At 33.2% G+C, this 26901-nt stretch overlaps 2 protein-coding genes across 3 annotated transcripts; both read left to right on the forward strand.

Annotated features, from left to right (window-relative positions):
- The first annotated feature begins 1781 nt into the window (after positions 1–1781).
- On the forward strand, positions 1782–17402 carry LOC130817729 (protein GLUTELIN PRECURSOR ACCUMULATION 3). 2 transcript variants are annotated; one of them, XM_057683586.1, is made up of 16 exons: positions 1782–1956; positions 2048–2145; positions 6165–6303; positions 6379–6407; positions 6561–6657; positions 6731–6786; positions 6894–7001; positions 9162–9215; positions 10316–10407; positions 12462–12546; positions 13035–13187; positions 13802–13902; positions 14873–15058; positions 15188–15300; positions 16293–16389; positions 17055–17402. In XM_057683586.1, the coding sequence occupies exons 1-16, from the start codon at positions 1895–1897 to the stop codon at positions 17112–17114; spliced, it is 1530 nt and encodes a 509-aa protein (XP_057539569.1). In that variant the 5' UTR covers positions 1782–1894; the 3' UTR covers positions 17115–17402. The 2 variants fall into 2 exon arrangements, with proteins under 2 accessions (XP_057539569.1, XP_057539570.1); XM_057683587.1 differs by lacking the exon at positions 9162–9215.
- Positions 17403–20986: 3584 nt separating this feature from the next.
- LOC130817731 (adenylate kinase 4) lies at positions 20987–26743 on the forward strand. Its single transcript, XM_057683588.1, has 6 exons — positions 20987–21228; positions 22699–22844; positions 22969–23088; positions 23213–23380; positions 24539–24628; positions 26372–26743. The coding sequence occupies exons 1-6, from the start codon at positions 21126–21128 to the stop codon at positions 26468–26470; spliced, it is 726 nt and encodes a 241-aa protein (XP_057539571.1). The 5' UTR covers positions 20987–21125; the 3' UTR covers positions 26471–26743.
- The last annotated feature ends 158 nt before the right edge of the window (positions 26744–26901 follow it).

Below are 26901 nucleotides of genomic sequence, written 5' to 3' on the forward strand. Positions count from 1 at the left end.
GTAATTATAGAAGAAAATTATTTGGGAGAATTAAATTAATGTTAATCTGAAAGTGGTTAGTAGGTAATCTGGCAACATTTATCTGGGAGGAATGAAGAAGCATTGAATATACATAAGTAATATTAGTGCATGGGAAGGTCATGTGCGATTGGAAGACACTTGTCAATTATAGAAAGTCATCATAAACTAGTAGGATACATGTTAATAGGAGAAACAAAGAGCGTCATGTAAAATAAAGGAAAAATCACCAAAATAAGGAGGAACTTGACACGTCCAAGACAACTACAATGGCATGCAAGAGAATTTTGGGGATTGAGAAAATAACAGAAAAATGTTCTATTTGCACAATGAAAGACTATAAATAATATAAAGGAGCACATAAATAAGGTAATTGTTAACTAACTTCTACTATTAAGAGAAACACAAAAGACTCGAAGTAATTTATTGCGAAAGAGTTATTACATCTGATTTTCAAGGATCCATATTGATTTTCAGAAGAACATTATGTCACATAATCATAAATCTAAGAGAGTAATTACTATTTTCATAATTAATCTTCAAAGGAACATTTGTCAGATATTAATCACAAAAGACCTTACGTCAAAATAAGTCATAAGTAGTAATCCACCTTGCAGTCACAGTGTATCCTGAAAGGACCTATTAGGCAATTTGTCTCAAACTGATATTGATTTGGGAGTCGGAGTGGATCCCAAAAAAACATTCCGTGTCCTAGCTAACCCTTGTTGCATTTTATAGGAACAACCATCTTTTCAAGAGATCATACTGCATAGCTTGATAAAATAGCAAAGACAGACTTGCACCAACACTTTTTTTAATTTTTGATTAATTATAAATCATAGAAGATTATTATATAAACAATAGCTACTGCTACTCATCATGTTTGCATTATGAAGCTGTTATTTTGTAGTACCTACTGTACGTGAAGGTGGTACTGTTGCTATTGTGCGGTAGCTAAATAAATTGCTACTATTATTTTTTTTATTTTTTTAATGTACAAGATATACGAAAATAGAGTAGTATAAAAAACTAGTATAAGTTTAATTAGATTTATTTGGAATATTTCAATTATTTGTTTGATTATTTAGTGTTAGAAATATGACATGACCCATCATGTTAGACCAGATTCGATAGTCATGAACAATAATGTGAAATACAACTTTTCGTTAATTTTCATATAATCACACAACTTTTAGAAGCCATGAACAACACTAATATTTCTTTAAAATAATACCAATTTTTTGTAAATCAACTAATTTACTTTTTAATACCAACATTACGTTAATACCAACGTGAGAAACGTTTGAAAGAAACACACCTAGTGATAATTCCTTCATTTGAAAGAGTGTAACTGATTGTTGATATGTTGTATAAAATATTATTATTAGTTAAATTGTAATAAAACATAGGAAATTATTATTTAAATTAATTAAAATTAATATAATTATATGTAAATTAACAAAAATACTACTTCCTACATTTTCATAATATTTTTTTTCAAATATAATTTGCGAATTTTAATATCAAAATTTGAATATGATTTCACATCTATTTATAAAAAATATATTCACGTGACATCTTGATAGATTCTTGTCAATATATATTTTTTAAATATTACTTTTTAAAATATTTAAAAACTCATAATTATAAAATTAGTTTTACTTTTAAATTTGTATTAATATCTGCGCAAATTGATTGAGAAAAATAAATAAAAAAATGAACTATTGTTTTATTAATTTTTGTTATGTCAATAATAAGGTTAAAGTGAGGACAAATTGCCAATGGCTGCAAATACCATACTAGTACTAGTTTGATCTAAGATTTTTCTTTCTGAATTGGCTTGATTGGAAAGAACGAGAAGGAGAGAGAATTAGGGATGAATTACTGGATTCAAGCTTCTTCTGCTGATTTTGGGGGCACTCTTCCTTCTGCTCGCAGGTATTGTACCTCCCACTCTTCTTGCTCCCCAATTCGAGCACTTGAATTTCGTTATTTGGAGTGTGATCGCTTTATTTTTTGGTATAATCAGCGGACACAGTGCTGTTAATATCGGAAAATCCAAAATCGTCATCTTCGGAGGCCTTGTTGATAAACGATTCCTCAATGACATCTTCGTCTATGATGCTGGTATTCTCTCTTTCAATTTTCGATCCATTATTTGATGAATGCAATTTAATTTAAACTATTTTTAATTGTTTTTGATTGTAATCGAATCCGTGATTTTTGATTATAGTATGATTTTGGGATTATGAGATGATTTTGATGGATATACGATCATATTGATTTTTTATGTTGGTGCTAAAGGGGGGTTGTATGGTGAAATGAGGAGGAGCTGGAGAGGGTTAGCAACATTGTGATTTGTGAAGTCTATCTGAAAAGCTAGGGCTTATTCTTTTTAGCCAAAGATATAGTGCAGCAACCCTAGATCATTGATACTAAATGTTAAATATACTACCTAGAACATCACCACTCCCCAGTAAAGATGCAGTTTTTAGGTAATGACCTTTTCTCTTGATTTGTTGAAAACATAGAGCCTGCCACTCTTACTAACTTGGATCGATTCATGCAAGGTTGTTTGACAAATAATTGTTGACCGTTGGATGTTGGGTGGTTAAGTTGCCTCATTTGACCACCTGAATATTGTTAGCCTTTTAAGCTAGTTGAATAAGCCAACAAATTTTAATAGATGTTTGGTAAAATTATGTATTAGCTCTTAGTTTATTAAGAAAAAATGTTTCAACAAGCCAAAAGGCAATGAAAAACGCTATCAAGGGAAACTTTTTCATTTTGGCTTTAATGACTTACAAAACTTTTTTTTTTTGTTGTACCAACAAGCCAAGAGCTTAAACCAACCAAAAGACGACCAAATAGCTCCTTACCAAATGAGGCCAAAGACTTTCGTAATGTACATAATTTATGTTCCAATGAAGAACTATTGGGAATGTTGCTTCTTGATGGAATTCTCAATGCAAGAAGACATTTAAAAAAACATATAGCAAAAACTAAGACCTTCCTCAACCCACAAAATGGGCAATGATAACCTTATAGTTGTTATTTTAACCACAAGTTTGGATTACCAGGTTTAGACCTCGTGTTGAGATAAAGAAAGAAATAAATAAACTTCAAAAGGATTGATAGTACAAGTAGTTTTAGGATGAGTTTCCTCTTGGACAGTTTTTAGAGTGTGCACGAGCAAGGTCATTTGCACTTGCACCAGGTTTTTAGGAATTTTTTTTCCTCATATTTCGAACACTATTAAAATTGACACATCTAATCATTTGCACTTGTTTATATGAAGTTGCTCATTGCAATAGGGTTAAGGTTATACAATAGTAAGGTTGTGTGTAGAAAACCATCCCAAACCCCACATAGAAAGGACGCACTTGGCATTTGGTTAATGGAAAAAATATTCTATTTGTATCCTTTAGCAATCTACTTTGTTAGTTACTTTGATTCTTTTGTGTCAACTTGACCTTGTAGTTTATTGCAAGCAATGAGATTTTCACCACTTGACAAAGTCCAAGCTAAGATTAATTTCTACCGTTATCCATAGCTTGAATCCAAGTAGTATCTTTGTTAGCTTCAACTTTGCCGACAAGTTCTACTAGGATTGATGAAGCAAAGAGCTTCAACTAATGTTAAGTGACAATTGATCCACCGACGTAATTTTGAAGGTGAAAAGTAGAATTTTAGGTCTTTGCGAGCATGCGAGAGTTGAAGGATCGAATTGAAGAAGATTGTCATTCATATCAACTTTAAAATTGTATAAGATCTTTTATATCTTTTTGGAATCATGGAAGATATGTCAGAATTGCGAAGTCTTTTATAAAACCTTAAATCATTCCATGAGGTGCTTGGTGCGAGCTATTGCTAAAGATTTTATGGAATCGTGGAAAGATATGCCATAGTATGAGGCCACATGGTAAAAATGTCCCCCCCTCCTACTCGGGCTTTCATATGGAAATGAGCGATAGTTTGATGGGTGATGTGGTCTTTGGATTATACAATCAAACCATGAAATATCTCTTGAATTGCCTAAAACAGGACTTTTTTACACCTTTAATCGATTGGGTAGATTTGAAAATCTGTACGACTTAGCCCATAGGATACGAAACAGCTGTATGTTGCACGATGATGTATGTAGACTATAGGACATAAGCAAAAGTAAGAAATGTTATAATTCATTTAGTACCATACTCTTTTGTATGGAGTAACTCGTCTTCTCAGATTGCCAGTAGTAAGACCAATATCACAAAGCTTTCCCTAAAACATCTCCTCTTAATTTTTTTCCCTTACCATTTTTCTATCCCATCAGATTAGAGGGTTTAACATAATGCATAGAACATATAAGTTTGCTACAAAGTTTTGGCCAAGCCTCTCTTCAAGGTCTAACCACAATTTTCTGATAGTATACTCTAATAGAGAACACTATATGCAGCCATTTTGTACATTGATACGATTCTCTTATTCTGACCATATTTTTCAAACATGCTCGAGTTTTTTGGTTACTGGTTAGGTGATTTCATGGCTGGCTTTTGACGTCGGTTGAACTATAAATACCCATTTTATTCTTAATAGCTAAGCCTATTACTTTCTATTGGTTCTCTAAATGCGCTGAATCTAATTTTAAAGAAGTATTGTCTAAAGGATGTAAGTAAAAGGCACTATCAGTTTTTTATATGGATTGTCTTTGAAATATACCCCAAAAAACAATCAAGTTTTAATTTGGGGCCGTTTAAATTAAATTTATACATTATAGTGAAGCCACAAAAAAAAAAAAAAAAGAAATTGAAAACAGTATTTGCACCTCATCTGTAAAAGTCTGCACTTTTGCCTGTGTTATCTGCAGTAGTTCCTGGGACCTTTTATGTTTCAGTACGCTGGTGCTTTTTGTAATTAAGGGTTGGTAGTTTTTGTGTCAAATTTGCTGCCGAGCTAGTCAATAGAAGGAGCTCGAACAAGATAGACTAACGAAGTATTGTCTTTTAAATATGGGGAAATCTAGAAAGGTTTGGTTATCATATGATTTTGGCATTGTGGGATAAATTGATTGATAGATACTTGCTATCTATCAAGTATCTATTAATTACAAAAAAAGGGAGTCGGGGGACTTCAGGCGAAGGAGGGATGGCAGATAAGTCGACAAATTCTAAATTTTGTATCATGGAGACGGAAGGGATGGTAATTTTTTCATCATGGGATGGAGAACTCTTTTTGAAGTTAACAATTAACTGAAGTAGTGCGTTTAAGTCATGATAGAGAAAAAGGAACATGGGAATTGATAGTTGTCGAAAATACAAACTGAATCTGGGTTCTATTATGGATAAAGCAGTAACAATAAGAATTGATTTTTTTACTCACATCAATAAGACATTAAATATTCATTGGCTGTAGTAATATGTCAATTTCCGAATTTACAAAATTTTCACATTTTTGGCCTAGAGGCTTATTTTTATGTAATATTGTCACTCAAAATCCAGGACTAAGTTTAAAGTGATGGACTTGCGATCAATTTTGTTTTATTGCCCAAACTTTGGAGTCTGATACTTGTACATTTTTCCTTCATTTTTTTTAAAAATTGGGGGTGAGAGATGGGGGTGTTGTTAAAGGTGAAATTTTGGTAAGCAAGACTTTGTTCTTGCTTTTATCCATAGGATATTATTTAACCAAAATGTGAATTTTGTTTTAATTTGTTCAAATACAATATTGAAGTCTTCGGAACATGGTGCAAAAATGTGGTTAACTAGTTATGGTCGTGATTGCGATAACGAACAGTGATGCATGGAGTGATGCATTTATTGTAATGCCAAATATCGGGCCAACAAAATGCGATTATCCTCGAAACAACCCAAAAATAGTAGATTTTGGAACTTGGACGTTGATTGAAAGTTGAATATAGTAGACTGTAGCTGTTGGAACTGGGAAGAGTTCTAGAAGTGAGAACTGATGCGAATAGCCTGGAAATGACTCAACTCTTATAAATGCTCTTTAATAATTTTAGGATTTTTGGTTATACCTTGATTGCTTGGTGTTGGAAAACATGAGTGTTGTTTTTTCCTATAGACAGCTTCTGCTCTCAGATTTTTGGGTATTGTGAAGTCTGCTGTCCTTGTAGTATTTTTCACGTTGGATTTCCACTAATGCAGAAAATAAGCTATGGTTTCAGCCTGAGTGCACTGGTAGCGGATCTGATGGCCAGGTTGGTCCAAATCCCAGAGCATTTCATGTTGCTGTTGCTATAGACTGCCATATGTTTATATTTGGTGGGCGTTCTGGTGCCAAAAGGTTTGTACACTCTGTTTACGTGTTTCCTCTGTGGAACTCACTTATCCTTTTAATTCTTGAGCATTGATGTTTCAGGCTTGGTGACTTTTGGGTATTAGACACAGGTAAAGTTCAATTGTCCTTTAGTATTAATTTTTGGGATCAATTAATTATCAAATATAAATTAGGCCTATCAAATCACCAGCGAGTATGTATGTCCTTTCTATGATTTTTGTCCTGCTGAAACAATCTCTGATGATTATTATTGCTTCTGTCAGATATATGGCAATGGTCTGAATTGACAGGTTTTGGGGACTTGCCTCCAGCTCGAGATTTTGCTGCCGGTGCTCCTATAGGAAATCAAAAGATTGTCATGTGTGTTCTGATGTTTAATTGATGTTGATTTCTTACATTTGTGATATGGTTATATCCCCTCTTTAAATCGTAGGTGTGGTGGCTGGGATGGTAAGAAGTGGTTGTCAGACGTGTATGTTTTGGACACAAGTAACTCTCTTTACCATGGCAATGATCATTTCCTCCTCCATTTTTGATTGGAGCTAATGATAATATTTTTTTGTGCCTGCCAATATTGTGTTATGTCATGTGAATAGTATCGCTAGAGTGGACAGAACTCGCAATTTCAGGGACGGTGCCTCCTGCTAGATGTGGTCATACAGCTACTATGGTTGAGAAGCGGTTGTTAGTTTATGGTGGAAGAGGTGACTACTTTTTTTCTCTCATTTCCTGTCAATTACTAATGGTATGGCTTTAATCTTCTTGAAATTCCTTAATTGTGTATTGGGGAACTTTGTTTGGGGAAATCTTGCATGATGGACCCTATTTTTGTAAAACTCTCTTAATGTTTAATATTACGAAACCTATTGAATTCCAAAAAAGTAAATCCAAAAAATAAATATATAAATGCAAAAGTCAACTCATCTTCCCTACTGCCACCATTGTTGAACAATGAACAGCTGATCAGCTCCACTCTCTTCCTTGTGTAATAACATCAAATCATTAACATAGTGAAATCTCTTGGTGGTGAAGGCCTAGTTATTACATTTATTTACAATAATAAAATCCATTAATTACATACAAAAACTCCATCTCAATTGAAAATTTTAAAGCAACAACTGATGGGTTTGTTTCGTGTCTTGACGAAACATTAAATGTAGGTACCCCAAAAATCATTAGGCGATCCATCAATTTCTCAATTGCTCCATACTTGCTATTTTTCTTCTTGCCAAGAATAAATCCCCTCCTTCATTCACTGACCCATTCACTACAACTAGACTCCCAACTCTACTACACACATCCCATTTCGGACCTTCAAGTTTGTACCCGATACAATAGAATAATAGATCAACTCTCGAGCTCAGTTCTCCACTTCATCTAAGTACCTAACCCCACATTGTATGTTGAAGTCCACACAACCGAGTTAACATCATACTACCAACATTGAATATTGACAAATAACCCACGACTCTGATGAAAATCATCTTTGGGTTCTATCATACCAACATTGAAAATTGACAAATGAGCGACAAGTACCTTTTTTGGACCAACGGTCAAAGGAGAAACTGAAGTTGGGTTTTATACTTTTATTTCAATGAAAATGAAAAACAAGGACAAGATCAAAAGGAGAGCGGGGAGGTTTTTTTTTGGGATGGTTAGATTTTGTTCCGGGTTTTAGTTTTTGTGAGAAATCAAAGAGAAAAAAAGGGATCAGGGTTTTCCTAGGTTTAAAAAAGATAGCAATGAAGATGGATTTTATATACACTTTTTAGATGTTGATTTTTTTTAATAAATTTTAATTCATTAGATTCATGGAAAACATTGGGTTCTGAACACTTTTATCGGCTAATTAATTTTGAATTAGCCCTTATGAGAGAGTTTGTTGAATATTTTAGATTTTAAAATTATTATAATTTGGTGATTTACAGTGTTTCGGAGCCAAGGATTTTATTCTTTGAAGCCAAGATTTATAGTTCATTAATGTCATATTATGATGGATTATAGTAAAATGATTCTTTAGGTCATGGACATTTCTTACTTATTTTAAGCTACATATGATGTTTGCTATCAAGGATCAATTTGAAACAACCTTATTGGTTTTACAAGGATAAGGTAACGTACATCCAACATCTCAAACTTTACTTGGGAGCTTAGGTTGGAGCCACTAATGGAATTAAAGTTATGAATATTGTTGATTAATTGATGATTTCCGTAAGCTTTTATTTATTTATATATATCCTTTCAAAAAATCTATTCCCTTAGCTAGTTTTCCCCTTGCATCCTATTTTTTTCTCTTATTTGAAAAACATTGAGCTTTAAAGCTGTTACAGTTTTCTTTTAGGTTTGTTCTATTAAAATGTGGTTCCGTGTATTGTGAAGGATTGCAATTATCTTGCTGAATTTTTGGTGTCAAGTACGTACTGTAGTGATTCTCTGTGATTAAAAAGAACAACAACGTTTCTTTTTGTTTTGATTTGGGGGTAGGCTAGAGATCTCCTACACGGGAGGGGTAGAGTAAGAGAACGTGTATGTAGTGAGAATCGAATCCTAGTCACAAGGGTGAAAGAGGAAGAGAGCAACATTGTTTCTTAACTATTCGTAATGTGTGTAGCTGTAAAATTTATATAAAAAAACTGATGCAGTTTCCTGAAGGTCTGATATTTGTCAAGGAATCCTTATCTTCGAAAAATATTGCTCTCATGATAGACATATAAACCAATAAAGAATATGAAAAAAGTACTTTTTTTTAACGTGTTTTATTCTTTCTGTACTTTGAAATAGTTATTGCACATGTTGGTTGTAGACTTGTATTGTTCAAATTATAATTAAATCAATTGAAATTTCTTATACATGGACCTTTGCAGGAAGTAGTGGAATTGTGGGGGATTTTTGGGCATTAAAAGGGCTCATTGAGGAAGGTGAGTTGTTGATTAATACATATGCCTTCTTGTTTGAGTTATTCTACTCTTTGCATTCCACCAAGTTCCATTTACCATTACCCCAATGCAATCAAGTGCTCCCACACTTAGGTATGGTGGTTGGATGTACGTGTACGCAACCATATCCTTCTACGAAGAAAGAGTTTTTTTGCGATCGATCCTTGATCGTACACGTCTTTTGTTGCTTCACATAAATAAAAGTGCACATGCTTTAATGAACCATTTTACTATAGTCCATTATAATCTAAAAATCATTGAGAGTGTGCACTAAATAAGAACGTTACCACCTCCCCAATGTCATTGTATGGCCCCCACCTAGTCAGGGTTTATGGTGGTCAGATGTACGCAACCTTGTCCTTGTAAATACATCTTTTGCAATTTCACATAAATAAGAAGTGCACGTGCTTTAATAAACCATTTTACTACAATCGATTATATTGGATTTTTTGCATAAAATTTAAAATCCCTTTTTAAAAATTTGGATTGCATCTATTTTTAAATTAATTTTTTTTTAACTAATTTTCATTTTGTCTGTACAGATCCTGATTTCCATCAAAAACTGATTAAGCTGATCAAAATTCATTTTTCGATTGAAACTTCTTTCCCTTGTCATAATAACGGATTAAAAAACTTATTTTTCAAAGTTGAAGAGAATTTGATGTTACTAGCTAGGCTTCTCATGAGCTGCAAAGTGAGTCGTGTGGGTTTAGGCATAAGACAGAGGTAAGGGGAAACAGAATGAGAAGGTCCCTCTTGTCATTAGTTCAAAGTTCACTTTGTTTGTGAAACAACCCCAAGTCCTCATGAGACCTAGCTGAATTTAGTGTTTAAATATATTAAATGCATCTAGATTAAATTGAGTTGGTTATTCCACACTAAGTGAAGTCTTAATTTGCTTGAATTATCCTGTTGCTTCTTAATTTGTATAAATGTGTTGGTCATTCCATATTAAGTGAAGTCTCAATTTGCTTGAATTATCCTGTTGACTTCTTTATTTGTATAATTTTCTGCATAGCTAAGTGCATCAGTGTCTGGTATGCTCAGTTACATGTGTTCTTGTTCTTTGTTATGCAAGGAAGAAAATGAAACACCTGGTTGGACTCAATTGAAGCTTCCTGGTCAGGCTCCTTCCTCTCGATGTGGCCATTCAGTTACATCTAAAGGGCACTATGTAAGTCTTAAGGTTGATGATGCCTTTTCTATTGATACATATCAGCCTTGAGATTTTATGAGAAGATGTTAATATTTGATGTTGCATCCAGTACACTTCAGTATTGTACACCTGTACATACTCTCTTGGGAGTTGGGACTCCAAAAGATTCTACTTGAACATTTTCTTGGATTTCAAATAAATATCTCATGGCTTATATTCTGATTAAGTTTCAAAACTGATTTTGGTTTGACTTCTCCTTTTAGATACCTACGAGAAATAGACGAGTTGTAGTTTTATTTGGCAAGTTACCGAAGCTAAGTACTTACCTAAGAAGATGGGTCTAAAATGTTTATCCCGGTTTGGTTGTTGATAATGATGGGAATGATAATAAAAAATTTAATGTAATTTAACTAGAAAAACTATTTGACATGTTTTATGATCATGCTTGTCCTACTCTAAGCATTCATTTTCTTCACAATCCATTATCATCTATTACCACTTGGAAAAGTGATATGAGGTGGTGATGGAAAATAATGGTGAAAACCACATGTGTGGAGCTCTTTTCTACCATGAGAATGACATAACATATTTTTCTGAAACTCGTTCCTTTTATCACCTTTTAATACTAATGACCAAATGCCCTGTCAAAGTATTATGATATTTGAATTAATAGGTCGGTTTGAATTGATATTCACCTAAGTCAATCAAAGTAAATTTTATCTAAAACTTTTTTGCGAGAATGTTTTATAGAGAAAGTGCTACTAGAGTGCAAGATCAAATCTATACCGCAACTATTAAATTACTTGTCAGTTATAAAATAAAACTTTGAGCTTGACGTGAAATCCCAGCCTTTTGATCCAAATAAAAACCCATTAGTTATAGCTGTGTTTCTTGTCCTTCCTGTCTAGTGCCTAAGTGTGCCTTGTCCTCACCTTACCTTTACTCACTTTTTTTTACAGATTAAGATCACAACTTTTGGGTACTTAGATTGTATCCAAGGATTAGGTGAGGGCTATCCACCTTTTATGCATTGAGCTTGAATGAATCCAAATTGAAATGAACTTGAAGAATTTGTTGTGCAGTAGGTTTTGGACCATTGACCTACACGAAAAGCATTAGGTATCTGTCATGAATCGGGTCAAAGGGTCGAAAAGCATTTTCGACATTTCATATTAATTAGTGCTTGTACTTTGTACTTAGAATAGTTATCTTTTAATTGTCTTTTGGGGGCTAAGGCTATATATAGAGCCACCCTTGTAACAATTCATTAGCTTTTGATTAATTGAATAATAAAGGAAGTGTCCTTTTGGGAGTTAGTGGGCGGACTCAAAGTGTCCATACTATCGGTTTCGGTAACAATAACATGCTTGCATCAAAGCAAGACAAAGACGCATAAGGATATGTATTTAAGACAGCAAGAATGGGTGTGTTACCCTGGTTGCTTTTTTCATGGACCAAGCCAACCCTATTTTTTTGGGAGAATAACCCAAACCTAAGAGATGTTACACAATTAAGTTTTCACACTATGAGATGGCATGCTATATGAATAACTAGTTCCTTGAGAAGCTTCAGCTTTTGACTTTATCCTCTTTGTAGTTTTTAATTGAACTAAAACCGAAAAATATTAAAATTTGCCCGCAAAGATTTGAAGGCAGTAAAATATTTTTAGCTTTACTTAATAAATGCAGTTTGATCTGTCCTTAGACTTTCAACTTCTGCATATCATTCTTTGTTGATATAAGAAATAAGCAATTAGAACTATGAGCTTCCAATGGTTTTTTGTCTCTTGGTTTGAAGGATAGAGAGTGGTGTCTTTTTTTACTAGTGCAATAATAGTCAAACATATGAATCGTTATGCTCTAGCCTTGATATGATCAGTCACCTGTGTAGAATTTAATTACGTGTGGTTCTTGTTTATACCGGTCTTTGAAACAAAATGCTATTGCATTATTATGTCCCTTTCATGTTGATACTTGAGTATCCAATATCCAAGCACATTCTGTTACTCTATGTCCTTAAGTTATTCTTAATTTTCTGGAGCTGACTGCGATAATTTGTGTATGATGTATCAGCTATTACTATTTGGAGGACATGGGACAGGTGGTTGGCTTAGTCGCTATGACATTTACTACAATGATTGTATTGTTCTAGACAGAGGTGAGTGCTTCGTTTGCTAGTCCGTTTACTATCTAGTACCCACTACCCAGCAATATTTGTTATCCCTGTTGAAAAATATATGCATTAGGTTTTGACTGAACTGACGTATCTAGCATAAAATAGCTAATTCTGTGCACTGTCCAAGAAAACTGGTATTCCTTTCTATTATAATGTTTATCATTATGTCATTCGAACCTCTGGTTGCAACTTGATGGTATTACTTCAGAGCCTGGTTAAGTTTGAGGAGCGTCATTGTTCCTCGGTATAGTTGTAGGCTAGTAGCTTTTATGCTTGTTGATATGTTTCATTTTGCTAAATTTTAAATGGTGTTGTTTTTGTGCAGCTGTTTTCATTTGTGTTTTGTGAGAGTTTAGAGTTCTTTCTAGTAGCAATTACAAATTATACTCATTTAATGTTTTATCCATGAACACTTGATCGTTATTTTTCTCCTTACATCAATTTGTTTTATTGTATGTTTGCATGATTAGTGTCAGTGCAGTGGAAACGGTTACCTATAAGCAATGAGTGCCCACAAGCAAGAGCATATCATACCTTAACCTTAATTGGTTCACGCTATTTGTTATTTGGTGGCTTTGATGGGAAATCTACTTTTGGTGACTTTTGGTGGTTGGTTCCTGAAGGTATTCTAAATGCCACCAATTGACTCTTTTTTTTCTTCTGTTCGTATAATTTATTAAACTATCAGTGGTTGACAAGTGGGAATGGGACTGAGGGTAGAATGAGTTAGAAATTGTGAATGGGAATGGAAAAGTTTTAGCCATGTCTTTATTTGGTTTGGGATTAGATTGTGAATACATAACTCATCTTCCTGACTAATATTTTCATCCTTTGCTTTTACTAACGGAAAAAATGTCAATTTATCCCTTTTTCTAAGTCCCATTTCTATTACCTACCCCTCAAATGACTTGAATTAGAGGGAATGTTTTGCGTAAAACTCTTAAAGCTCTTTGCTACTCCTTCACATTCCTTACAAACAAACATGGAAAATCCTATGTCTCTGAATCTCAAGTCCTATTCCCAAGTATATGTCCACAATACAAACACCTCCAAACGTCATAATCCTCAATTCTTCTTATTTGAACAATTTCTGTTTCAAGACACAAGGTTGTGCTTTAATTTCTTACCTTGATAAGATAGTCAGTAGTAACCCGTAGATTTGACTTTTTTAGAACATTACTGTGAATCCAAATATTTTCCTTTGCAACTAAAATGACTTCACTCTACTGATTTTTAGATGATCCCATTTCAAAGCGATTGAATCCATCTTTGCCAAAACATCTTCATCGGGACAAAGGAGAAGCCACATCAGATTTGACATTGCAGTCAGTTGTGAAGGTAATATGTGGATCTTCTTGCCTAGCTTTGACTTGATGAATTGTTTTGACATTGAATTATTGGGAACTCTGCCCGTACATTTTCAATTTTCTTTAAAATGAGTTTTTATCTAAGTATTGCCTCTCAGTGGTACGGGTTTGGACTGTGGGGGCATGGCTGCACACATCTAAGACTCATTAGGCCTTCTAGGGGCAGGATCAATAGTCATATTTAATTTTGTTTTCTGATTATGAGTGGCATTTATTTTTTTCATAATTCTTATACTCAGATAGCGCTATTAGTTTTTCAGAAATTTGACTGAAAGAAAAATGATCTGGAATTGTATTAAGTTAGCTAATGACTGGTTTTCCATGATTAAAAAAAATGTGAATCCTTTTCTCGAGTACATCAAGTGCATATGCTATTTCATCACTACCTTATTTAGTCATTCGTTTTTAAGCTTTAGCTCATCTCTCTTTCTACTTATCCACGGTGAAGCATAGACAATTCAAATATAAGTAATTTACCTCATAATCTTATGTCATGTACTCATAAAATTGTTGTACTAAATTTGAATTTTGTTACTATGCAATCATTAGAGCACATGCTAATGCCTAATTTCCTTGCTTAGTTTCACTGTTTGGATGTTATATTTTGCTTTATTCATTAGAGCACATGCTCGTGTGTATCTTCCCTGCATAGTTTCACTGTTTGGATATTATATGCGCAGTCATTACTCTATATTGATCCTTGAAAAGGTTAAACCATCAATCCAATAAAAGCTTAGTAATATGAACTTGATTTCTGAAGATCTTAATAGTCGTTTGCTTTCTGTTGTGAGACGCGTTTAAGTGTATGCTCTCCAATTATTCGAACACTGGAGGGAAGTGGGAAATTAGGAAAGTGATCTTTATATCTGCTCATCCTGCTTGACTGTATTGGTTGTATTCTCAGCTTTTTACTGAGCAGGCTCTTCCAATTTAATGTGTAGGAAAGCCAGCAAGAGTCTGCAATCTCTGAACTACAAAGAAGATTTAAAGCTTTTCCCTCATCTTTGAGACCTGAGGTTCAGATTTTGGATGAGGCAAAGGACAAGGAACTTCATGATCTAGCTTTAAAGTTCATGGAAGAAAGAGGAGCTAATGATTCTAATCCTGATGAAAATTCACTCCCACAGGTGGGTTAATTTACTATATTTGTTCATGGATAAATGAAGATGAAGCGTAAAAACTTAAATTGTTGCTAACTTTTTTAGTTAACTTCTCTTCTATTGCATATTACCTTACTTCATCCTGGGTGGGAGTAGGCAATTCAAATGCTTCGTGCTCATTGGAGGAATGTTGACCCTAACCTTATTGAGCTAATACAGCTTGGGCCCCTGCTTCGTGACTATCAACGGTTGATTAAGCATTATTATTTGTAAGACCATCCTTTACTTGTTACTTTGCTGGCACTCAATTATTTATTTTCCTCAAGTTTGATGCTAGAAACGTTTAAGCAATGTGTGAGCAAAACATAATTTGATAGGTAGATTGTAAAATTTCTTTTCTGTTTCATTTTGCTTCCGAATTTGTTGATGGTGCAGAAAGAAAAAGATGAATCAGGAAAAGCAGAACAGAATCAAAGTAGAAATTGCTTGATTCAAGTTGTGGAGTCGAGTGATAACCTTTTCTCCATCTCATTTGCTTTGTCATTTTTGACATAAATCAATTGCATAAAACTTTAAAAGGCTGGCAATCTACTGTCAATTGTGCACTACAATGTTGCATTTGATTCTCCCATAATATCCTTTGCCACTCAAGAGATATCAGATACCATCATTTCTTCGTCTAGGTGGAGTCAGCATCCACTTGGCTTCTCAGTCACCTTCTTTAACAACTCAATTGACAAAGAATCTAATGGTCCCTTCTTCCAGGCTCCACCATCTTACTCTACGTTATCCTTGAAATCTCTTTTTCTTGGAGCTTAGCATAAGAACTTCAAAGATTAACAGTGTCCGAAAAAAGATAGTTTTGATGAAATTTGGTTCACTTATGCATCTTACTCACTGTCATTCTAGTAAAACTCCTAAGTTTTAACTTACAAAATTCTTTAACTTATGGGGGAGACAAATTGCTGGTCCAAGGAGGATCCCATACCTAATTACTATCAGTATTTGAGTAATTGAAGCGTTAACTTTTGATCTCTTTCAAGAAAGTCTCCATTTTATTGGTTCATTCTGCTTCATTACTATTTTTCCTTTCCTCTACATAAGTGGAGTTCTATACTTTCTACAGAATATGGCATTTTGAAATAAAAATATGATTGAGCTTATTTATATGTTTATTTTCTTTCCACAATAGTTGATTATCAGCCATTTAGGTCATTTTCTAATTGTTTACTTGATTTTATGTATGTTTTGTGTGTTTCAGGGACAGTTTTAGCTCTGAATTTACTTCTGCATCGCTGGGATTGTTCTCTTCCAGAAGTTCTGCTTTTCGATTCTATCATCTCAAAGAGGCTTCTGAGGTATGAGAAAATCCATCTCTTTTCTTTTACAGAAGGTAGTCATTGTTCCATTTTGCCTGGAAGTTTTAATTAAATTTCCATATCACTATCTATGCCTGGGAAGTGGAAACACACCAACCAACCAAGAAAATCCATGAATTCCGAGGAAACTTTCTAGGGTTTTTGGAGTTAATTAAATGTTCATAATTTCATTGCAAAAGATAAGATTTTGCCCGTTCTAAGCGTAAATTGATGAATAAAATTTGTGAGTCTGGTCATACAAGGGTACAATTGCCTATATTCGACCCGCCAAACTCTACCTAGGTGAGAGTCAATCAAGGACATAGTGATATAAATATTGATATATTTTATGTATCCTAATACTTCTCCAACGATTGGAACCACCAATTCTCCACTCATAGTCTCATACATTTATAAGTTATGTTTTAGTTCCTATTAAATCACCCCGTCTCTTGGAGGAAGGCAAAGAATTGTGGGTCGTATTGGGGGCTTGGGCTGGCGCAGGCTTGGGTTGTGTCATGTTGGCAATGTTCAATATGATTGGATCAGCTTACACAGATTATAACATTTAAAGGCAACCCTTAATTCAAAGGAAAGTAATTTTCCAGACGGAAGGAGTAATAGTTAAGATAATTGGTCTATTAAAAACTTCATTTTGTATGCAGTTGCGTATGGATGATATTTCGACATTGCTGGTGGAGTATAGAGAGCTTCTGGGTAAATGATATTGGTTTCGGGCTACTGTGAAATAGAAATGAAGAGACATATTCAGAGCAAATCTCACTATATAGGGCCAAAAGTCATGGTTTGTCATCCATTGAAGATATTAATATGCTGCCTGCTGAAGGCAACAGTTGATCTGGAGATAAACCAATAATTCATGTGGTTCTGATTTTTATAAATGTCATGTAATCTTGTGCTTTTGTGCCTTTTCAAAATTGTGTTAAAAATCTACATCAAAAATGTTGTGTTAAAACATACTTGGCACATTGTTTGGACATTAGACTTTTTTTTTATTATTTGAAGGTAAGCTAAAAAATCACTACAGCTAGGGGAGAGAAGGTGAAAATCGACCCACAAAAATGAATGAGAAAGTCCTTACCACTAAGTTAGCTCATGATTTGCGTTTGGACATTAGACCTGAATGATTTTATCCGATTTTGAGATCAACAAATATCATGTTGGTTCCTAACTTATGTACATGAAATTGAAGCTTTGAACTACATTTTTTAATACGCGTCATACAAGAAGTAATTTCTCACAAACAAATATTTCAAGAGTTATGACTAATGAGTTTATGACTTTAGACTTAACTATTTATGGTCGAGAACCCTTCTAGACGCACTAAAAGCTTTTTCAAAGGCAATGGATGACACTTTGTAAAAATGTCGTCATAAGCGGACTAAGGTAGGCGGAGTGGGGCATTGATTCTACTCAATTTAATAAAATTTATTTTTCTAGTTATACTTTTTGGAAAAGTTACTTAGAATAATCTAACCTTTTATTGATTTTCTTATAATAATTCTAATTTTTGATTAATCATGAATAATTCGAATTTTAGGGATACTTACCTGAAAATATTATTGCTCAAATGTTGACTGGTTTTTGCTGGTTATTTGCCACACAAATAAAAGAAAAATAAAACAAAAAATTAAAATATTAAAAACTAAAAGTTAAAATCAAAAAATATACCTAATCGATTCCTTTTTTATTTTTTTATATTTTTATAATTTAATTTGTATTTACTTTTTTAATTTTTTATTTAAAATGACTTGTTATATAAGTAAGATGTTACCTTAATACATTTTTAGCAAACATTCCTTATAGTTGGAATTATTAATGGTTAATCAAAAAATTAAGACAATTATAGGAATATCAGTAAAAGATTGAATTATTCTAAGTAATTTTTCCTATTTTTTTTTAAATTTAAATTAATAAGTTTTAGTAGGCTATTTTGCCCTACCAATTTTCCAAAGATTTTAGTTTGGTTTCGGCTTTGTACTTTTTTAATATGTAATCTTCATAATTTTTCGAATAATTAAAATAAAAATATTTAATATCAAAATATATACATTAAATTACGTGAAAAAAAAAATGTAGTAAGTATTAATAAAAGTGTGTCAAATATAATTGCCGCTAGTATAGAATGTTATTGGTTTGTGAATTCCACCAATCGAAAATATCGATCTTTTAGTTTTTCTAATCTATCCATGTTTTATACATTATTTTACCTTTGTAATTTCTTTAAGATTGTTTCATAATCCTATGAATAAGCAAATTTTATTTACTCCTTTGACCTAAAATCAAAATTTTAATTTGATATCTAATATAGACAATTATAGCCAGTTTAATATACTTAATGCAAATTTATTTTATTATATGTAACTCTTATCTTTAATTTTTACGAATCCAGACACTACTTAATTTTTGTTCTAACCTACACCTTTTACCCCCCACTTTACTAGCCCTCTAACATATCAAAATTGGTGTATACTATTTTAATATATTATTTTATAAGCGAAAGAGAAAATGTGTTAATAAAAACTAAAGAATAAGCGTAAATCTTATAAAAAATATAAATAAAGAAATTTAGTAAGATGAATTAAAAATTAGTTACTCTCCTGTGAGATGTTCTTAGTTGTGCAACTGGTCTAAGCTCGATAATTTTTTTAAAAATATTCTGACATACTAATTTTCAGACTTAAAAGGACAATTTCAACACATAAAAATTCAATTTTAAGACTGAAAAGGTCAATTTCAAAGTTTTTAATATCCCTTTAATGTTTTAGTCATCTTATTTTAAAGTTAAAATGAGAAATTTAAGTCTTGCAATTGGTTTTTTAAGTCTTAAAATATGTTTTTTAAGTATCGCAATTAATTTTTTAAGTCTTAAAACTGTCAAATTCAATGACTTAATTGTCAATTTGAAATCATTGAAATGGTATTTTAAGTATTCAAATTGGTCTTTTAACTCTTAAAATTGACATTTTAATTTGTAAAATTGGTAAAAAAAATATATATAATTAGGCCGGCCCAGTATGATGCGTCTCACAAGTGAGACGGTCTACTCAAGTTTTTGTGATTAAAAAGAACATCAAGTCTTATGAGTACATCTCAACATGAGACAAGTCCATGTAATTAACCTTTTAACTTATCATTTTAAGATTGTAAGTGATCACTTCAAAAATTATCACTTTAAGACTATAAAAATAAACACTTTAGAACCATGAGTAATCACTTTAAGATAATGTATAATAAATTAATGGAAAATTTGATTTTAAAAGTACGAACTGTAACTCATTTGCTTTTAAAGGTTTGAACTATCATATATTTTTCAAAAGCTTGAACTTTGGGGTGCATCTGCTTCTAAAGGTTCAAATGACCTTTAACCGGTTAAATAAGTTTTTCTTCACCAAAAACAACTTTCTTCTTCCTCATCAATGGCTTCTTTGTTTTCTTCTTCCTAATCCAAATTCAACTTTTGAGCTTTTTTCTTCCATCCTCAGCAAGCTACCCACAAATTCCACTCTTTAACCATCATTAAAGGAGTCGAACATGACAACAAATCGAATAATCCTATGCTCACCACAAACTCACCAAACACTTGAATGATTTTTGTCAGATTTTATTATCCTAAATATATTTTGCAAATTTAGAGATATCCGGTTTAATTTGTTTGGGATTACAAGTTTTTATGGTGAAGTTATAGGACCCAATTGATTATTAGGTTATAAATTGAGGAAATTAAATTGGGGAAATTAAATATGTGAAAAACCCAATTGATTATTAGGTCATAAATTGAGGAAATTAAATTGGAAAAATTAAATTGGGAAAATTAATAACACTTGATCAGCAAGCATTTTCTCTACGTTAACCCCTTCATAAAGTTATGCTATAAATACCAAAGAAAATTCTCCATTTTTCTGTTTTTCTTTTGTTATAAATTAAATTGAATGAAGGTGAGTCGTGCAAAATTAGGAATAAGAGTTTTGAGAACATTTCAACATGGATGTTATGTGTTTTAATATGCTCTTTTAAAGATTAGTACAAAAATACAAAGCAGAAAAGAGACCCCTTATACAAGAGAAATACAAAATACAAGAGCAATGGACAAAAATACAAATAACCCACACATAAGGAAAGAGATATAAAAATAAAATATATAATGAATCAATGCTCTTCAATAGGAGGTGGATAGTTCATCATCTTTCATTATTTTTCTACGGTTTAATTACAAATAGTTAAGAAATAGTGAAAGGAAGAAATACTGAAGATGCCATTCTTGACGGATGAAGAAGACTTGGTTGAGTAGAAAAATCAAATGAAGAAAACAAAGGGAAAAAGGAGGTAACCTCATAGTCTAGGCTATCAAAATCGGAGGAATCTTTAAAAGCGGGTGCATCTTAAAGTTCGAGCTTTTAAAAAACAAATAAAAGTACAAACCCTTAAAAGCAAATAATCTAAAGTTCATACCTTTAAAATTAAATCTTTTTAAAATTAATCTAATAATTATATTTCACCATAAGACCGGATCATTTTAAAATTTAAGTTAAAAAAATTGCACCAAATTTGGTAGGTGGGACCGTGGGAGGCGTAGAATCGAAGTGATGTCGCATTAACCCTTTTTTGCTATTTTGGCTTCGGTGTCGGAAACACGGAACTCGGGAGGTCCGAAGAATAGCAAGTAACCAGTTTCTCTCTCATTGCTCTTGCTGCTGTACACTTTCGAAGAAACAATGGCAGCTAACTTGGAAGACGTACCCTCCGTTGATCTCATGACCGAGCTTCTTCGTCGTATGAAATGCTCTTCTAAGCCTGACAAACGCCTCATTCTAGTTGGTAATATTCTCATTCTTTATTTCTCAATTTCTAGATCTATTTTCTTCAGATCTCTTCCATTAGGGTTTTTGTAGAAATGCGATTTGAATGTTAATTTCAGTACCGATAGTTTGTAATTAACCTTGGTGCTTTTGATGGAATGCATGAAATGGGTCATCTTTTTCATTGCTAACTAATTACCTGCTTAAGTTCTTGATTTGAAGTGGCCATTTTGCTTGTATCTTTGTATATTTTTTGCAATTGGAGTTGTGAGGTTAATGGAATAGTGATATTGACCTAAATCTGACCGCTTAGGATTTAATGTTGTTGGGAGTGAGGTGCAATTGCAATTCGGATTTATGTGATTTTAGATTGAGGAGTTCCTCTAAGGTTGAAGGGGAAAAATTTTAGTGCACTTTCATTAGAGCAGCGTTACTAAATGAGTAAAAATGTTGGGCCTTTGAAAACAGATAAGGAAAATTGAGATGCCTGATATAAGGCAGGGGTTGAAAGTTGCAAACATTGAAGAGAAGATGAAAGATATTCTTTGGAAAGATGCACTAATAAAAGTGGAAAGTTGGAATTAGGGTGATTTTAAAAGAGGAAGAAAGAGGTTGAGGATACCTTGGATTGTCGGAATGATGACGATATAAGAAATTTAGTACTAGACACTAGAAGTCCGCATGGTAGAGAGAGTTGTGCATGGAGGAGGAGAATTTATGTTGATGTTCAATGTGACTAGATTATTGGTTCATATAGCCGACCATATGATATTAAAGCTTTGGCTATTTGGCATTGTTGTTATTTTTGGTGTTGTGAGGTTTTGATTGGTGCCCATCTAGCGTTTCTTCTTGTTTATGCATGACTTATTTTTTTCTGGATTGTTTGATGTGTAGAGCTTTGCCTTGTTTTATTGAATTGAAGAGGTAGACGGATGCTCTAGTTTGAGGAGATGGAACATTACTCTTGCTTGAAAGGTTTATTGTGTCATTTTTCCTCATCTATAGGTCTTAATATGTGATACTTCTACAAATATTTTCTCATAATATATTTAAAACATTATTTATGGAATTTGAGTGGTTTTTGTTGTAAGCATTTTGATTTTGAAAACACGAGTTTTATTTATCTGGAAATGAGATTGCTTGAAATACTAATTGTCCCCTTAAATAATTGTTGATCCTAAAAACTAAGTGTAGCATATATCTTAGATTGGCTGCTGGGATAATAATTATGTTAATGGGAGTTGTTTCTTCACGCTTGATCTGTTAACTTTTTTACTTTCTGTTTCACTTTGTGGACAAGATCTGCTGTTTGTTTTAGGCTGGTTTAATTTAGCTCGAGTGCTCGACAGTGTTTTGAAGTTCCCATCTTTTTAATGAGTAAAAAAGACAATAAATATAGCAGATCTGATTGCTTTTTCATTGTTCTTGGTTCAAGCTTTATTGAGTTTGAATTCTAGTTTGATAATCATCATGTGGAACTGGTTTTCAGGACCCCCTGGATCGGGTAAAGGTACTCAGTCACCACTTATTAAGGATGAGTACTGTTTGTGTCATCTGGCTACTGGCGACATGCTGAGAGCTGCAGTAGCTGCTAAAACTCCTCTTGGGACAAAGGCTAAAGAAGCGATGGATAAGGTATTAATGTGGCAAATTTTCATAATTTTGATATTGATTGGTTTAGTATGTAGTTCAACTGACATGTTCTGTTGTTTGGAAGAAAATAAAAAGATGAATTAACATCATGTTTTCAAATACTCAGGGAGAACTAGTCTCTGACGACCTGGTTGTCGGGATCATTGGTGAAGCGCTAAAGAAGCCTTCTTGTCAAAAAGGTTTTATTCTAGATGGATTCCCAAGGACAGTGGTCCAAGCACAAAAGGTTTGTTTCTTTTAGTTTTTTCATATACTTGATTGAATATAAATCTTCTATTCTTGTAGCATACAGTGGTTGGTTCCGTAACTGGTAAATTACTAAATTCACTCTGTTCTCTGTATCAATGCAGCTGGATGAGATGCTGGAAAAGCAAGGAACAAAAATTGATAAAGTGTTGAACTTTGCTATTGATGATGCCATTTTGGAGGAAAGAATTACTGGCCGCTGGATTCATCCCTCAAGTGGTCGGACATACCACACCAAATTTGCTCCTCCAAAAGTACCTGGGGTGGATGATGTAAGATCTCTGATGATACCAATGTGTTAAAATTTTCATCTGCACTACATGTGATGATGTGCTTTATGGTTTGGTGATGGTACTTCTGCTTGTATATAAGGCCGTAACTTGGATAGTCTAAAACTTGTTGGACTAAAACCATCGAGGTCAAATTGTTTGTTTGCTTTTTTGCAAGTCGAAACTCATTACAGTCTGAACAAAAGTTATGTCAACATTTGTTTTCCGAATCTACTGATTTTGGACCCACATAACATTAGATGAAAAGAACAGTAAAGCTGGTGACAACAAAGTAGACCATCTTACATACTCCGTCCCCTAAATTAATAACAAACTTAACAAGAACAATTGTTGTTTTGTTATAAGAAGAATAAGACTAAAATTTTCAAAAAGTGTGGATGAAATGAAGAGAGATTAGAATAAATGTGGATGAGAATTGATGAGAGTACAGCCATTTCACAAAAGAGAAAAAGTATCAAATTCAGTGAGACAGGCTGATGTGGAAATTGTTGCAAATTCAAGAGGACATATGAGTATATATATATATATATATATATATATATATATATATATATATATATATATATATATATATAGTATAACTGTTAATAAGACCTGCACGCTTAAAACCAGTCAATTGACTGTTATTTGGCAAATTTTGGCGGGCTTTTAGCGCTGTAGTTACCATACTTTGTTTTACTTGACCTCTGCATGCAATTGCAAAAGAAAAAGAAAATCAATAAAATTGCAAATCTTAATGCTTTTATATGAATTCAGGTTTATATATTTATTAGAAGTTTTCAATTTAAGTTTGGGGTTTGGACTTTGGACTAAAATGGTCAGCTTTAAATCCACTCTAAATACCCAAAACAATTTTGATTCATTTGGATTGCACAAGTTTCTATCAGACTTTAGACTCATTCATTTATTCTTTTTAATGTGATTCTATTTTTTATTGCATGCATACCTTAATCTTGTTTGGAGCGTGTAAAATTATATTATGTAATTTTTTTCGAATTGTCATCTATAATTGTTTATCTTCTACTTATTCCATGTGGCATGAGTCTGCTGCAAATGACTTTATTTTTTCCTTTTTTTATTAAGAGTCTAACTGTCTGGGACTTACAGTTCTTTATATGACATTTTCTTTGTGCATTTAAGGTAACGGGAGAGCCTCTTATTCAGCGCAAAGATGACACTGCAGCTGTTCTGAAGTCTAGGCTCGAGGCTTTCCACCGACAAACTGAACCAGTATGTATCTTATTCCCCTCGTCCCCCCACCCCCCCCCCCCCCCAAAAAAAAGTTATCTAACAATATAAGTAAATGAATAGGAATATGAATATTGTTAATATATCGTTGTACATGGTATCAATTTGTATTTATATCTTGTCAAAGTAGTTAACCTTCCTAGAAAAATCATCTTGCAGATATTACTGACAAGAAAGATAACATAAAAATGGAACTGCACAACAATAGATATCATAATTTCATAGTGTTACTACTAGAGAAGCACACTACTTGCTAAAAATGGCCTATCTAAATAGTAAAATTACTTGCAATAATTCTATTACTTGGGAAAATAGAGAAGTAACAAGAATGTAAAGAGTTAGTGATGAACTTTTGAAATTTTCAAAATCAGTAAAAAATAAAATGAAATGTACCCTCTAGCTGGATAAAGTGAGATATCATGCTTTTACAAAGTTCATGTATAGAGCTTATAAGTCACGTTTGCTACCTCTTATATTCTAAGTAAATGTAAAAAATAGAATGAACGTCCCTGAGTATAAACAGAAAGAGCCCTACCATCTACAACTTAGTTCTGTGTTAAGATATGGTGGTAGCTATAAACAATTATAATGCCATTGCTCAACTTGCAGGCTTGCTTAGTGGCAGCCTAAACACTCACCATGCACACAGGATTTCCATGTTCCATTATCTCTATTACTTTGGTGTTTTAAAAAGTGTGAGGGGCGGTCTTAGGCCATATCAAGTTGAGAGGCATGACTTGGGAAACCATGTTTTCAAGTTGTCTCCAATTCTTTAGATATTAGGGATAACAAAGACAAGTTTCATTTCCTGATGTTTTTTTTTTCGAAAAATCAAAATATACCATAACATTGGCTGCAATCTCATTAAGTCATAAAGGATTGAAAGCGATTTCAGATTGATTGTCATTTGGATGACATCATTGTATAAGAAGTTAAGTGAAAGCTTCACAAGCACGTGAGATCAAAATGGAATTTTTAAAATTAGTTAGTTGGGATTATGTTAACAAGATGTCTAGGTACATGAAAACATTACTTTCACTAGTATTCTTCTTTTACATGAGAGCCTCCATGTGTCTTAATATTACCCTGATTGACTTGCATTTAGCTATAGCCTACAAGGATATATTGGCTTACATCTCTGTGAAGCTCGGAACTCTGGGGTAGAAGGCGGGCGATGGGTTATATAATACCCTTGGGCGCGAACACTATAACATCTTTAGGTTGTGATAATGCTATTAAGATGCCAAGTAACATAGATCAACACAACTCGAGATCTTGAACAGAGAGGAAAATCGAGTAGATTGGTGTAGCTGTAACAGATAGGGAAGGGTATATTCATAACTGAACATGGCTGCATAGTGAACACTATACTATTATTGGGCTGTGTACATCTGATCCTCTCAAACACCGCAAGACTGTAAGAGTCCCTTAATGACGTTGGGGGTAATAGAAAGTTGTTCTTCAAAATCTAATACTTCTGCTATTAGTTCTTTTTTACGAAAATCCTTTGTAAGTCCGATAATTTTACTGCTAGTAAATGTATTGCATCATGAATAGATCCATTCTATTAAACCTTAATAGGGCATACCTTGTGTTTAGTGTGATATCTTCAAATCTTTCCGTTTGAAGTACTTGAAAATTTTAGTTTTAGATGCATTTGTCGACATACTTCATTGCACTTTTCGGAAGGCAATTTTCATTAACAGTTGACGTGCTTTGCTATAGGTTATTGATTACTATGCCAAGAAAAGTGTTGTGGCTGACATTCATGCCGAAAAACCACCAAAGGAAGTCAGTGAAGCGGTGAAGAAGGCATTATCGTGATTAAATCATTTTATCGGATCAGAATCTTTTATCTAAAATGTTTTTGAGATTTTGATATGTACACTCTCATTTATGGGGTCGAGTTTCATGCTCCCCTCGAGTACTCTTCATACATTTTGATGCTGAAAACAAGTTTTTACCATTCGCTATGAGGTCTAGTTGTATGGCGAAAATAATTAGGAAGACAATTACTTTTCATGAAATTTTGGGACTACTGTTTGCTGTAACACAAGGCTGGAAGTTCATTTAATCATATTTAGATACCTTTTTTAAGGTGTAGAGAACCACAGACATAAATCATATATGGAATCAGTTCCAGATTGTTGATACAATGTCTTCGTAACACAGCTCATCATTGTCATTGTCATCATACCCGATATATCTCATGGGCCATGATAATGGAAAATTGGCCAATTTGAGGGGTAGACAAG

This window comes from Amaranthus tricolor, chromosome 7 (genome assembly GCF_026212465.1).
Source record: "Amaranthus tricolor cultivar Red isolate AtriRed21 chromosome 7, ASM2621246v1, whole genome shotgun sequence".
In the NCBI taxonomy this organism is placed as follows: Eukaryota; Viridiplantae; Streptophyta; class Magnoliopsida; order Caryophyllales; family Amaranthaceae; genus Amaranthus; species Amaranthus tricolor.

Bases quoted from the DNA above. Each gene is read 5' to 3' on its own strand.
- LOC130817729 (XM_057683586.1), top strand. From the start codon at position 1,895: ATGAATTACTGGATTCAAGCTTCTTCTGCTGATTTTGGGGGCACTCTT. The intron at 6,304-6,378 runs GTTTGTACACTC...TTGATGTTTCAG, and splicing joins GGGCGTTCTGGTGCCAAAAG to GCTTGGTGACTTTTGGGTAT. The intron at 12,547-13,034 runs GTGAGTGCTTCG...TTGCATGATTAG, and splicing joins TTGTATTGTTCTAGACAGAG to TGTCAGTGCAGTGGAAACGG.
- LOC130817731 (XM_057683588.1), top strand. From the start codon at position 21,126: ATGGCAGCTAACTTGGAAGACGTACCCTCCGTTGATCTCATGACCGAG. The intron at 21,229-22,698 runs GTAATATTCTCA...ACTGGTTTTCAG, and splicing joins CAAACGCCTCATTCTAGTTG to GACCCCCTGGATCGGGTAAA. The intron at 23,381-24,538 runs GTAAGATCTCTG...TGTGCATTTAAG, and splicing joins AAGTACCTGGGGTGGATGAT to GTAACGGGAGAGCCTCTTAT.